The sequence below is a fragment of the Vidua chalybeata genome, chromosome 4 (assembly GCF_026979565.1).
Source record: "Vidua chalybeata isolate OUT-0048 chromosome 4, bVidCha1 merged haplotype, whole genome shotgun sequence".
NCBI classification, from domain to species: Eukaryota; Metazoa; Chordata; class Aves; order Passeriformes; family Viduidae; genus Vidua; species Vidua chalybeata.
Genome location: NC_071533.1, coordinates 64,401,697 through 64,415,183, shown reverse-complemented (window position 1 = coordinate 64,415,183; position 13,487 = coordinate 64,401,697). Strand labels below are relative to the sequence as shown.

At 42.2% G+C, this 13,487-nt stretch overlaps 1 protein-coding gene across 3 annotated transcripts in view; it reads right to left on the bottom strand.

The window, feature by feature from the left end:
- Positions 1 to 13,487, bottom strand: part of MXD4 (MAX dimerization protein 4) — a 40,883-nt gene that overhangs the window by 8,635 nt on the left and 18,761 nt on the right. For all 3 annotated transcript variants that reach the window (XM_053940375.1, XM_053940376.1, XM_053940377.1), the window contains exon 4: positions 923 to 1,037. In XM_053940375.1, coding sequence (XP_053796350.1) covers positions 923 to 1,037 — 115 coding nt within the window. The remainder of the gene's footprint in view (positions 1 to 922; positions 1,038 to 13,487) is intronic.

The window sequence follows — 13,487 nt, the reverse complement described above, 5'->3', positions numbered from 1 at the left end:
ATTTCTTCATATGAATCACACCCACTTCTTTAACAGCAGTGAATCTTAAAGCTGTGCATCAGCAGGCTGTTCTCCAAAACATTCCAAGATTACTGGCAGTGTTCAAGTTTGCCTGACACTCTTCTTGACCTGTTTCTCTGTAACACTGAAAAAATGCCAGATGAGTAATTACAGTCCTGGACACAGCAGCAGAAACCTGTTCTTTAACTTTTACATTTGAATACCTCCTTGTCTTATTTCTGCATAGAACCCTGTTCCCTGAAAATAATGACAGTGAAAATGGGAGTGAAGGTGTCTGGAGAGAGAAGGCCTGAGGAATAATTTCCTTTCAATTACCTGTGCAATTGTAGAACCTGCACTGCTGCTGGATCATAGATGAAATCTGAGGATGTTTTTTTTGTTTTAAACTTGTAGCAAGGGGAGCAGCAACTAACAGGAGATTGCATTTCATTTTTTGTTTCATTTAAATGAGAATCTGGTCAACAAAATGTTGATGGGGTAAGGCTCACTAATAGATATGATCTTTTTGATTCTATTTTTTTCATCATTAATGGACCTGGCTTTTAACATTTTAGTAAATGCAGTACAATGCTACTTTGCTCAGTTCTTAAAAAATAAATATATTAATCAAAGAACAGCTTTGATAGATTATTTTTAAATTATAGTGTAAATCATTAAATACACTAGTTAGTAACTAAGCAGAATTCACAAAACCACTGTTTTATATATCTGAGATGCTAAATTGCAAAACACTAAACTTTGACACTGTGACTGAAATCCCTGCAAGTAATAAAGGCCAATAAATCCAGAAGATTGGACATATGGATATGGATTTTGTGTGAAAATTTGTTTCCTCTCTATGGATACACATTCTGGAAGATTCTCCCTTAAAAGAAATAAAAACATGGATGAATGTTTTTACCTTGATATGCATCTTAGCTCTTTTCAACAGACTTAGAGTGGTGTGTCTGGTGCTGTCCGGCCCGAGAGGCACAAGCTGTTTTAGCTGTTCCAAATATAGCCGGAGTTTAGCCCGCCTGCAATCATTAAAAACGAAGAGCGTTGTAGTGGAGCTGCACCCGAGCAGAATCTCCTATATGCAAACACCATCTGTTTGCAGGATCTCTGTGCAGAACTCGAGTCAACCATGGCTTCCTTTCCCCTCCCTTTGGCAAAGTTTCAGACTGAAAGGTCACTTGAAATGCAGTAACGCTGCTTGGCACGCTCAGACAGGAGGCTCATACCTGTATTTCAGAGCAGTTTGCTCAGCCTGGTCAGTCCCATCTTAACCAAAGAGGAGTATGCTCAGAGATCTGAGACATCCAGGCAAGGCTGCACAATCAACCTGTGGCTGGGTAAGGAAAAAAACGTGGAATTTTTCCCAATGCAGTGATTTCTGCAGGCACAGACAGAGTTGTGGGCAGCTGCAGACTCTGATCCCCTTCTCCCCATTCCTATCCCTGCCTGCTGCAATGGGACACACTCCAGCTATGCAAGCCAAGGGCATCCATGCAGCTCTTCACAGCTCAGAACTGTTTCCAGCCATGGTTTATCAATGTATTTTAACAAGGAGGTCCTGATGCCCCTTCTCCTCCCTTCTACTCTCCCACAGTCCCCCCAGGAGGAGACATTCTTCCTCACACTGCACTGTGTTTATTGTAAACACACAAGAAGAAACACTTCCAGCCATATTCCTCAACAACAAGGTCCTGCTTTCTCTCTTACACCCTTGCAAGTATCACTACTGCTGCTCTCAACAATCTCTCCTGTACTACTGCCATATCTACCAGTAAAAAGAGGATGAAAAAAGTACTACTTCTACAAATGTTTTCCAAACTAGAAAGCAGCTGGCAATACAACAGTCCATGAAAGAGTTGCTTGACCTATCCAAAACAAGGCAGTGGCCAACCAAGGAACTGCATGGGAGTGTGTTTCTGCAGTTACATCCTAAAGAAAATCTTTCCTGGTTTTAATTGACAGCCCTGGAACAGGAATCCACACGGTTCTGCAATGAGATAGAAATGGATGTGGAAGTGCTTCCATGAGTAACTACTATGCTCCTTTCTGCCAGCCTGTTACAGGCTGAGCAAAGCCATGACCTGGAGCCGACATCGCCCTCGCAGCCATAGGAGGAACTGAAGCAGATCCCAAGTGTGAGATAAATAATGATCTTTTTCAAATTTGCTCGATGCTGCATGAAGGAAACAAACACTGCAGGGAATTCAACACTTCTGGTCGAGAACAAACTTGCTTTTGAACAATGAGTTCAGAACCACAGTCCAGCATCAGTGTTTGAAATGCAGCTGAAGAGGATTTAATATGCAGCAAATGACAAATTAAATGTTTGTAATTGGAATGATTAGTGCAATGTGAAAACAACCTGAGAATTAATAGTGAAAAAAAACCCAAAGCAAAACAGAACTAATACAGAACAGTAATGACTACATACACATTTAGTTCTGTCTGCCTATAAATCAGCAGTGTACTAGCTAAGAAACCACAAAGCATTTCCATAAAATTTAAATTTTTTTCTTCAAGCCACTTAGGGAAAAAAGTGAAATCGTTTTTACTTTTAGTAAAAATGTGATTCACAAGAGAAAACTGACGACAGACTTTTTTTTCGGTGTGGGGTTTGTTTTTAAATACAAGGCTCTAAAACTTAAGCATCTAAGTGCTTTTATTTAAACAACACCAACAAAGACTGGCTGAAGTATTCACAAAAATTGCCCATCGGGTCCCCTGAGGCTGCTACCTTAAACTGGAATATCAATCTTTAAAATAGTGAAATACCCAAAGTAGGGAATACTGGTATTTATAGAGAAAATCTTAATGAGGCAAATTTTTATTTCTGTGTCTGTAATCTCTAACAACTACCTGGGGTAGCTGCATTTTAAATACAAAACCTTGTGTCAAGGACTAAATTCAAATAATAATTTTGTTTTCTAAATGACCTCTGAACATACACACACACACACACGAGTCTGCATCACTCAGCCCAACCTGGATGCAACTGCACTTAGACTGATGACAAGAAAGTGGGGACTGAAGATGAAGGGAAGGAAGAAGAGAAGAATGGTACCAGATAGTAAATAGAGAGGTAAACACCTAGAAATGGAATAAGCAATATACTTGGAGCAATTAGAAGTCTGGCAGGGAATATACAGAACTGTTGATCTGAGATTTACTTAGTATTAATTCTGGAAAACATTAATGAAACCAGACTACATACTAAACTTATCAGCCTCTTGCTATTTGAGGAAAGTCTGCTTACCACAGGGAGAAGAAAGGAAGGCTTTAGTGCACTTCCTTGCCATCAACTGGGGAGTTCACAGAAATATCACCAAGGTTCAGGGGCATGGCTGTGTGCCTTTTTAAAGCACAAACTCTTTTATGTTACCTGCCAGCCCAGTAGAGCAGGACTTTACAGAAGTGCCATGAAGAACATGGGACTGAATCTAAGAAGAGTATTTTTAAATGACTAGTGAGAAGAATTAAAAGAGCTGAATATTAATTTTTCAGTACTACCAGCTGACACTGATAGCAGTAAATGTACTAAACACACTTGCTGAAAGACCTCCTCTAATGTCACCTTTTTTTTCTTAAAAGGACTTTTTCTTTCATCTATTTACTCAACACCTGTGAATCCATTACAGATTTTAAAGCAGAAGCTTTACATAGATCTTCACATAAATGCAGACATGTTTATGTGACTAATCAACAGCATAGATTGTAAATGCACAAAAAGAAAACCAGCCCACCACAATTCCTCTAGTACTGGAGTAAATATCCCCACATTTTTCATCTTGCATGTCTTAGAAAAAACTGTAAGAATGTAAGAAAACATTTCAGGCATGTTACGTTAACAGATCACACCAGCAGGAACAAGGGACTCAAACTTCACAGCAGATAAGTTGTCTCGTACAGACTCTGCCAGCACTAATTTCTCTCTTTTTCTGCAGGGACCTGACAGCTTTTGCTTTTCCTCAGCTGCCTGTGACCACAGGAGGAGGGAAAGGCACTCACAGAGGTAATCACAGCCAGAGCTGCTTTGTGTTTTGCAGCTCACGCCTTAAATTCCACCTAAAAAAATAACAAAAAGAAAGGGAAAAAAAAAAAAAACCAGCCTGGTGTCAGAGCAACGGGGTAACAGTCTCTGTGCATGAAACATGGTTGAAGTTGGGTAATTATGCTCTGCTCCGGCTCCCAACCCCAGTGTGGTATCAGGCCTGGACATCAGAGCTGACAGAAAAGGGCAATTTCCTCACCTCAGGTGGATGCACAGAAATATCCTCCTCATCACTGATACTGATTTCATCTGGGAAGGCAGGGATCTAAAAAATGCCATCCAAAATCCAAATCAAGCCTACAGCTCTCTGTTTTGGGTGTAGCCCCACATATGGAGAGGTGCATGGGTGTCCAGTCTGATTTATCACATTGTCCTTTGTGCCAGATGATAAAGGGGTTTCAGATGTTCAAGACTCCAGTGTTTCTCCATAAGCAAGTTCACAGCACGGCCCTCTGAGTCTGCTTTACAGCTCTTCTAGTGCTTGATAAGCCCAGGCTGGTCAGCATTCCAGGGCAGGGGCCTTGTCTAGCAGCTGTCTGGTGGTTCCTCACATTCACATAAAGGAAAAAGCCACCTGCTGACAACTGACCCAAAGGCTACCAGCAGAAACTGCCTTGAACTGGTTCTGAATCCACGTAAGCCATGATGGGCAGTAGAGGCAGGGGTTTCAGAGCCCATAGCAGAATGAACCCTGGAGCCCCACGACACGGAGGGACAAAGCAGCAAAAAGGGGGTATTAAGAATTTTCCAATAGAACAAGGACATCCACCAGAAGACCATCACAGGAAGACCACTCACTGACTGTAGTCCTTGGAGACTCCAGTTTGCTCAAGTGTTTGGCTATGAAAAGACAGGTTCACCACTTCTCAAAGAAAGGGTTGCCATACAAAGGTATATTAAGATCTTTGACCCTAATCAATTTCATAATTGTATTAAATAAGTCTATTAAATAATAGTCAATAAGATTTGCTGCATATATGAAATCCCAGATGGAAATCCAAACAGCACACCAAGAAATGGAATACTAAGATGCAGGGGAAAAAAAAAAAAAAAGAAACAAGAAAGTCCATTGTTCACCCTGGATAATCTTCATTCCAAGGAAACTGCAACAACTCCAAGAAATTCCTACAACTACTTGACAAGCGGTTGCAATGAGAACAAAATACTTCTCTGTAGGGCTAAATAATACAACAAAAGGCAATGGCTGTGAATTCAGAGGTTCAGGGTGGACACTGGGAAACAAATGTTTTACTGGGGCAGTGGTGAACAACCAGAATAGGTTGCCCAGAAAGGCAGTCCTTGGAGGTTCTTAAAGATCTACCCAGACAGAGCCATAAACATTCACAGACACACATCCATGTCTATGAACATGTAAATCCAAGATTGTCTGTAACCCTTCAGCATTTGACTCACAAGATTGCTCCCATTCATGTACCAGCAAAACATCCACAGCTGTGTGGCTTAAACCTGTGCCACTCAGATTGACAGACTGCTGGTAGTCAGTGGAGTGACCTGATCCACTGCAGCCTTTCCACAGGGGCTCTCCAGGGCTCTGTCAGGTCCAGCACAGCAGAGAGAAATGGCCTGCAGCCAGTCAGACAGCAGATAGCTGTTCAAGCAGCAGTTGCACAGTTTTTTGACAGCAGCAAAGGTGTGTTTCCTAAAGCATTCAAGTATAAATCTACAAGCTTTATTTAGAGGCTGCACAAAGCCAGCTGCAAAGGCGAGGTGCATATCCCAAATAAGCTGCTCAGTCCTCAGCATAGCATGCCTCAGCCAGGCCCTGGTGACATTAAATGGCCACAGACACTCATGATACAGGGTGACATTACTGAGTTCCTGTGAAATGTGTGCCTGTCCATCCTGCCACCCCAGCTGGGCACTCCCTGCAGACAAGCTTCCAACAGCCCTTCATGTGTTTATAGTAGGTAGCACGGGGTGGGCATTTCCTGGAAGCTGCATCCAAAGACAAACAGTTCCCACTGCTGGCATCATGTTCCTGACTGCCAGAGGTCACTTGCTGAAAGTGTCAGAAGGGCCATGCTCATCTGTTTCTGAACCATTGTGAGCAAGAGCCTAAATCTCACTACAGAGAAGTCAAATTCATGACAAGTGCTCACCTTGCACATCCTTCAGGTCTCACTCCAGTGCCCCCACGGAGCACAAGAATGACTCTCACATGTACCCATTCTCTGCTGACCCAGAGCTGGCTGCAGAAAGGAAGGAGCAACTCTATCAGCAGTCTGTCATCCTGTGGGAATCCAGAACAGCTCTGTCTGGTCCACACCTGCTCCCTGCTATTAGCAGACTGCCCAGTCTGGCAATGGAGCTGTCCTGGCCATACTGGCATCTTAGACATGCAGCATCTCCAGCTGAAGGAGGAAGGATCTGGAAGGTTAGGAAATGGCCAAAAAGCCACTAAATGTCTGTATTCCCACACTGCATGCCTTGACTCTCCCTTCATGCTGCTCCAGCAGTTGGCAAGGTTAGACATGATGTTGTTGCTTCCACATGCACAGCCCATCGTACCTCTCACCACAGTGCACCACTGAAGCAGGCATGAAACAATGCTGGCCTCACAAGCAGGCCCTAACTGTACTTTCTGTAGGGTACCTTAGTGCTAAAAACACTTGTGTGACTGAACATGTGTCTGTGTTTCAGATGTCCCAGTTTTACTCCACTAAACTAGCTCTGTGTACAGGAGGTTGACATATTCTCGAATCAACTGCTAGATATATTTGTTTGGTGCTCTTCTGGAAAGGACACTATAGATCAAACTCAAGCAATGCAATCACTACAAGCCACACTATTCTCACTACTGTGAGAATAACCAATAGATATGAAATAGATGTAAAAATCAAAAATTTGTAATTTCTGTACATTAACCATTTTGGTCCAAAAACCAGACAGCATCACACCTTATCACAAGGCAAATTCAGTACAAACTTAATAAAACTAAACCCCGACTTCAAAGAATAGAAACATATTTGAAATTAATCTAGAAGACATATTATTACAAACTGGACAGAGTTACCTAAGCATTTCAGATTCCTTCGCTAATGTTTCAAATTTTTTTTCCACATTCAAACCTATCCTGGTACTGTGCAACGAAGTTAATACACAAAGGTTTAAATATAGAGCAGTTACTAATTTTTTCATTGTTGCATAAGAACTGTGTAATCTGGCTTAATAATGTGCATAGGGTAAAGTCAGAGAAGAATCTCTGCACCAAAAATTCACTTCTGGAGTCAAATGTTATCCAGATACACTATGAACCAAAATAGTCTGGCCCAAGCCCACAACTTTGGGTCAGAGACACCAGCAGTGAACTAATGGTTGCGTTTCCTCCTTAAAGCAAGGTGATTTTATCTCCCTGCCAGACATGAAATTCAGCATAAAATACAGAAGTGAGCTAACTGCAAATGTAAGACAGTCGTGGTTTTACAGGAAGACTCTTCACAGATTTATTTATGAAATGCAAATACCTTAGTACAGGGAACACTCGAGTTTTACACAGAATCAGCAAAGAGAAGCTCAGGATAATTTGTGACATGCACTGGGTCAGGATGAACACTGACAGCATCATTACTCATAAACGTCATTATTTCAAAGTTTCTAAAAAATGCAGAAATGTAAGCAGCAAAAATTTCCCCAGTGTGACTTCAGGGTTCACCTGCCACCAAGGTAAAAACAAGGGTGAGAAAATCTGCCTGCCTGCCTTCTGATACCAGCTTCAATCCCTTCTTACTGGAACTTGACACAACAAGGCAACATCTTTTAAGGGCCGCAGCTCTTTTTATTCTGTCCACAGTCACACTCTAAAGTGGTGACAGAATTTTGCTGCAAATTGTTTTAATGGTACTGAAAATTTAATATGTTCATATTATTTTGCTTATTTTGGTTATCATGGCTACATATGCAATGTTGGCATACTTGCCTCACTCCTCTTTAAGCTAACACCTTTATTAAAGTGTCAGGAATTATGTATTTACAGCTCTACAAGACTTTTTGTAAGCTACCAAAGATGACTCTGTACTAATTAAAACACATTTGTTTACAAAGGCATTTAAAGAGATTATTTATAAATTTCCAGCTTAAGAAATCACAGAAATTCAATCAGATAAATGGTTCTAAAGAAACCTATTTATTAATGATTCACACAGTATTTAGCATATCTCTAGCAAAATATTAAACATAATGGAAGATAACAATCCTTCACTGCAATAAAAAATCCTGTTTCTTTCAGGTTTATTTCACTCAGAAACACTTTTAATACTTTCTCCTCTACAAAGGATACCTCAAATACTTCTTTTTTTTCTGAAGGATGCTCTAGCTCACACTTGAGCTGCACAATCTATTTCAACTACACAACAAATATGCTTTAGTGAAAAGGAAAGAAAACCTCTTAGTATTAAAGCACTGTACCATAGCAAGGCACCCAGTGTGCAGATTGCTCCGAGATGTGTGAAAAGCTTGCTTACAGCTGAGTGCCTTGGAGTCAAACCCAGAAAATGCAGTCTTGCTCTTACAGCAAACCTCCTGGCTTTTTATTATCCAAAGAAAGATAAACCAAACACCAGGAAGCTGGGGGTCTTTTTCATGTTAGAAACAAATGTCTGAATTTGCCCACTGGTGAAGATTCATTCAAGGCCTTTTTTTGTCTGTGTCTAACACCTCATAGGGCTTTTGCAACTAAATTCAGCAATAAAGCCCACATGGAAACTAACAGGAAGAGCGGCGAGTGCCTAATTGCAGTGATTGTTAGTGAATTAAATGCAACAGCCCTGCAATCTGTGCAACCACCCGCTTTATTTACTGTGGTATTAACTGGGAGTTTCATCCTCAATATGCATTTCCAGCATGCTGAATACTTGTGTGCAGCTGCTCTGCTGAATTGAAAGCAGCCACCTTGGAAGTGTCCAAACATGGGATAACAACTCCTGCAAGTGCCTCTTACCATCACAAGCTTTCAGAGAGTCAGTGCTGATCTGGACTTCTCTGCAAGTTTTCACATGAATACTGCTCAACAATGTCTGCTGCTGTTCCTAATGCTAAGGAAATAGAAAACCTCTGCTGCCTGTTAACACAGCCTATGATTTCCATGTTTTGTGCATTTTATCACTCTGAAAAATATTTTAGTTCTTTTACACTATATCTAAATGCACACTACAGCAGTTACAGTGCATTTTATTTACTTTCCCTTAGTGCCACTTCATCCCACTAGCTGAGTCCAGACTCCACACTTGACCTTTACCTGTTCACCTTCCAAAAGATGCCACTTGTTCACATTTTAGAACATATACATGGAACCAGAACTTACTCCTACATCTTTCAGTACACATAAGTTAACGGAAGCATCTGCAGTGCCACAAATGTTTTTGGCCAGTTAAGCCTCTTGGCAGCAGTGCACAGAAAGCAAGCTGGGATGCAAACTGGGAACAGGTGACTGTAGCTGGTCTGTGAGAGGGAAGCTGCTGACTCCTAAAAGAGGGAATACCTGGCAGACCTTGCTGCCCATGTTGCCTCCTTTGTCTCTCCTGCCATAACCCATCCCTCCAGTAGCTCCTTGCTGAATGCAGTGAGAGTTGCCTGTCCTAAGTTACAAGCATTGGGCTACATCAACATTTCTTCATCTCTCAAAATTCCCACAAGGAGACTTTGATGCACTTTATGCTCTGGCTCCCACCAGAAGGTGAGCTGTGGTTACCCATGTGCTGCCATAAGCCTGGGACATCAGCTAAGATGGGCAAATGACAGCAGCACCCAAGGATTGCTTTGGGCTGGAATGACCCTGCAAAGCAACGTGGACAACAACAGCACAAGAGACCTGACCAGAGCCTCAGCAGCTGGTGGCTTGCCAGACTGCCCATGTGCTGTCCCTTCAGGAACGTAGCCAGCAGCAGAAGCAGACAGACTGATCAGCATCCCAGAGTGACATCTGACTTTGGCCACCAGAAGAAACAAAAGCCCTGTGGCACAGTTAGTGCCTGTTGCTGTACTGCTCCTCAACCTTCTCCCACTCGAGCTCTCCTGCCTGCAAAGTGAGCACGAGCTGTCAGAAGCGTGCGAGGTGTGACAGAGATGTGTCACACGATGGTGCACGCTCACCCACGTACCTACACCGCCCGCAGACCAAGCCAGCAGTGCAGGAGGCGCTCAGAGGAGCACTTGGGCAAGGCAAGGCACAGGCAGGACCACCTCAGCAAGGACTCTAGTGCAGATGGAACACCAGCAGCTCTGGCTGGTGTCTGTTTTACCTGCTGGGGAACCATAGCCTTAGCCTCTGCAGCACTAAGAGCTGCAGGACCATCATCTGACCACTTTCATCTCCTCTCCTTGTTTTTTTCTAGACTTCTCCCTGCAGGCAAGCTTTTCCTCACAGCTTTCCCCATGCTTCAGCCTTCCCACTGTCTTAAGCTGCTCTTATTTGAAGATCAGCCATGAAAGGTTTAAAAGCCCTTCATTGTTCTTGGGTCTCAGCAACAACTAACAGCAACACACAGAAATCTGAGATGTACTTCATGTGAAATGTCAACAGGAATTTACAAGCTATACAGGGATTCTCAAAAGCATCGCAAGCAAAAGTAATGGCAGCTGGATATCATTTGTCTTTCCTGGATGGTATCCATCATAAATTTACATGTATGAGATTCTACATCCTTTGACCATAGGCAATAAATCTCTGACCTTGCAAGAATCTGAGGCAACAGAAATCAAACATTATACGAACAGCTGAAACCCATTGCAGCATGTTTTTGCCCTTGTATGGATTTCTTTTCTTCTGCAAAGAGGGGGAAAAAAAGGAGATTCCAACCTATATTTTAGCATTTCAGCCTTTAGGTTGTGCTCATCTATAAAGAACAGTTTTCTGTATTTTAAACCTTCGAAGTCAATGTCAGACAAATAGGAACAATTCTTAGAGCTATAGAAAAGGAATTTCTTTTTCAGGTGTCTTCTATTTTTAGCCCCGTTATCTACTGATTGTCTTTAACATTTATCTCTCAAACACTTTTAGGCAATAGTGAGGGAGGTGTCACCTGGTACCACGAGCTCAGCATCACCCAGTACCTACCTAATCCAGGCAGATGAACAACGGTGCCTTGTAGACAAATACATGAATGATAGAAATACCATCATACATACTGAAAACAGAGTTCACAAAAAACTAGTCAGCCATGCTTTTAATAAACTTATTTAATACTTTGTTCAGCCAGCCACCCATTAGTTTTGCACATTAAAATGCACACATTACAATTTAGTAGTCCTCCTAAATTAGACCTCTCAAACCCATCTGTCTTACTGGCACTCAAATTTCTTAGATTACACTGCAGGGAGACTCAAGTTTGTCTGCTACCTCAGAAAAGTGTCAGACCCAATTAGATAAGGAAAGTGCTGCCACGAGATCGTGCCATTACAGGATCAAGCAGTTGTAATTCCCACTTGACGTGACATGGAGGCACACACGTACTCACACGCTGCCCATGGAAACCCCAGCAGGGGGTTAGGACATGCAGCAGTAAAACTTTGGCCCTTGCTGGCAGTGGAGCACCACAAAGCAAATTTGCACAGCACATCCAAAGCCACAGTGTGAGTCTGCAGACCTGCAACAGGTGTGTTGGCTTTCACCACTTTTCACAGTGCTCTTATAAGGAATTTGTCAAGGACTGCAGAGAGTGGGTTAAAGAGAATTATACTCATTTAAACAAGGAAAAACTGTGTAACAACAACAGGTTTGCACTGGGTTTACACACAGAGGGGAACAGGATGAGTGATAACTTTTCAGAAATTAACCATTCACCACCAGGTGGCCGGAGAGGATGCAGTCTGTCTCCCCCAGAAGTGGCTCCTGGGAGCTGCATGTCCCTCTCACATGGGGCTTCAGGACCAAGGTGGAGCTCAGCTCTGTGCACACGAGCTACACGTTTATCGACTGACAACACCCCAGAGCAAGTCACTGCTTACAAATCAGCTCATGGCTTGAAACCGGCTTTAATTATCAGACTGTTTCCCCACATCAAAATGCTAAGCAAGAACATCGTGTCTCAGGACAGCTGCCAACAGGAAGGATCTTAAAAAAAAAAAAGTGTGGGGGAGACTACAATGCTTAAATAAGCCTAGAGAAGTTGAGCTGCAGCACAGCACTAAGCCAAGAGAGTACACTACTGGGCCTAGTGAGCTTTTTCTGCCTAATTTTAAACCTCCCTATAGACCTAGTTATTTTGTACATATGTCAAATGAGAGGAGAAATGTGTTCAAGATTTTTTTTTTTTAAATACCACCATATCATGCCAAATTAAAAGAGAGGCAAGTCAAGTTGAATTATTGTAGCTAAATTAAAAACATGCATTGCTTTCACACACTGAGCACAAGGCCTAGGGATAGCAGACAGCCAGAATTAAGCAGCCTTTTCCTGCATCAACTTAAATGAGTGTGAAGTATTAATATCTGCAATACTGGATACCTGTGACTGTGGTTTTATTGTCTACTGTACCTCGATATCCAAATACCAAGTATCCAGTTTAAGTAGCCTGACAAATGCTGTAGGGACTCCACACTCCCACGTTCACAAGGCACCGAAAAAAACAACAGCAATTTACACCACAGTTTTAAAACCTCATCAGAGTAAAGGCAACTCTGTCTCCATTTCAGCACCTAAACAATTACTTGCTCCTTCACAGTGGTAGGAAGTTTGAAGCTCTGATCAGGAAACAATCAGAAAGAGATATTTAGCGCTATGTGTTACTTTCATTTTTGTTTCTGCTACTACTTCCTTGGCACATGCACCTACCAAAGCCTCGTGGCCATCTTAGAGGGAGCAGCTAATGATGGCAGCTTGAGCATGCACAAATGAATTGACTTTACTGGGGAAGGAAGTCGTGGGTGTTGCTTTTACCAACAAGTGCAGATACTTGAGATGTGCTCCAGTGAGACAGCTGAGGTACCCTGGGATAACAGCAGGGTGCCTGTTCCAGCCAGCTGAAGGCTGGTTCAGACCCCAAGTGAGAACAACAAAGGAGAGAAGAAAAGAAATCACACTGAAGTAATTAAGAATACATGTCCCCAAATGTCTTGCTGTATGTCTCCAACTCCCTCATTTAAACCTTGTAATTAGAGGTGAATGGAAGACAGTGAGGTGTATGAATAAACAAATTTAGGGGAAGGATTAAATGCACTGACTGTAATTAAATATGGTCACTTCCAAGGCTGCAATGGGTACTTTTACTTTTAGGTGAATTAAAAGCTGAGTAACATTTATTTATGCCCCCCTCAAAACAAAAAAGGAAAAAAAAACTGGCATCGTGGGACAGTGGAGACTTTAAGATATCTGACAGTCCTGCCTCCAAGTTTAGATATAGCTTGCCACAACACCAATACTGCCTTGTTTATAATTTAATTTCCAACCTATTTCCCTTTCCATTGA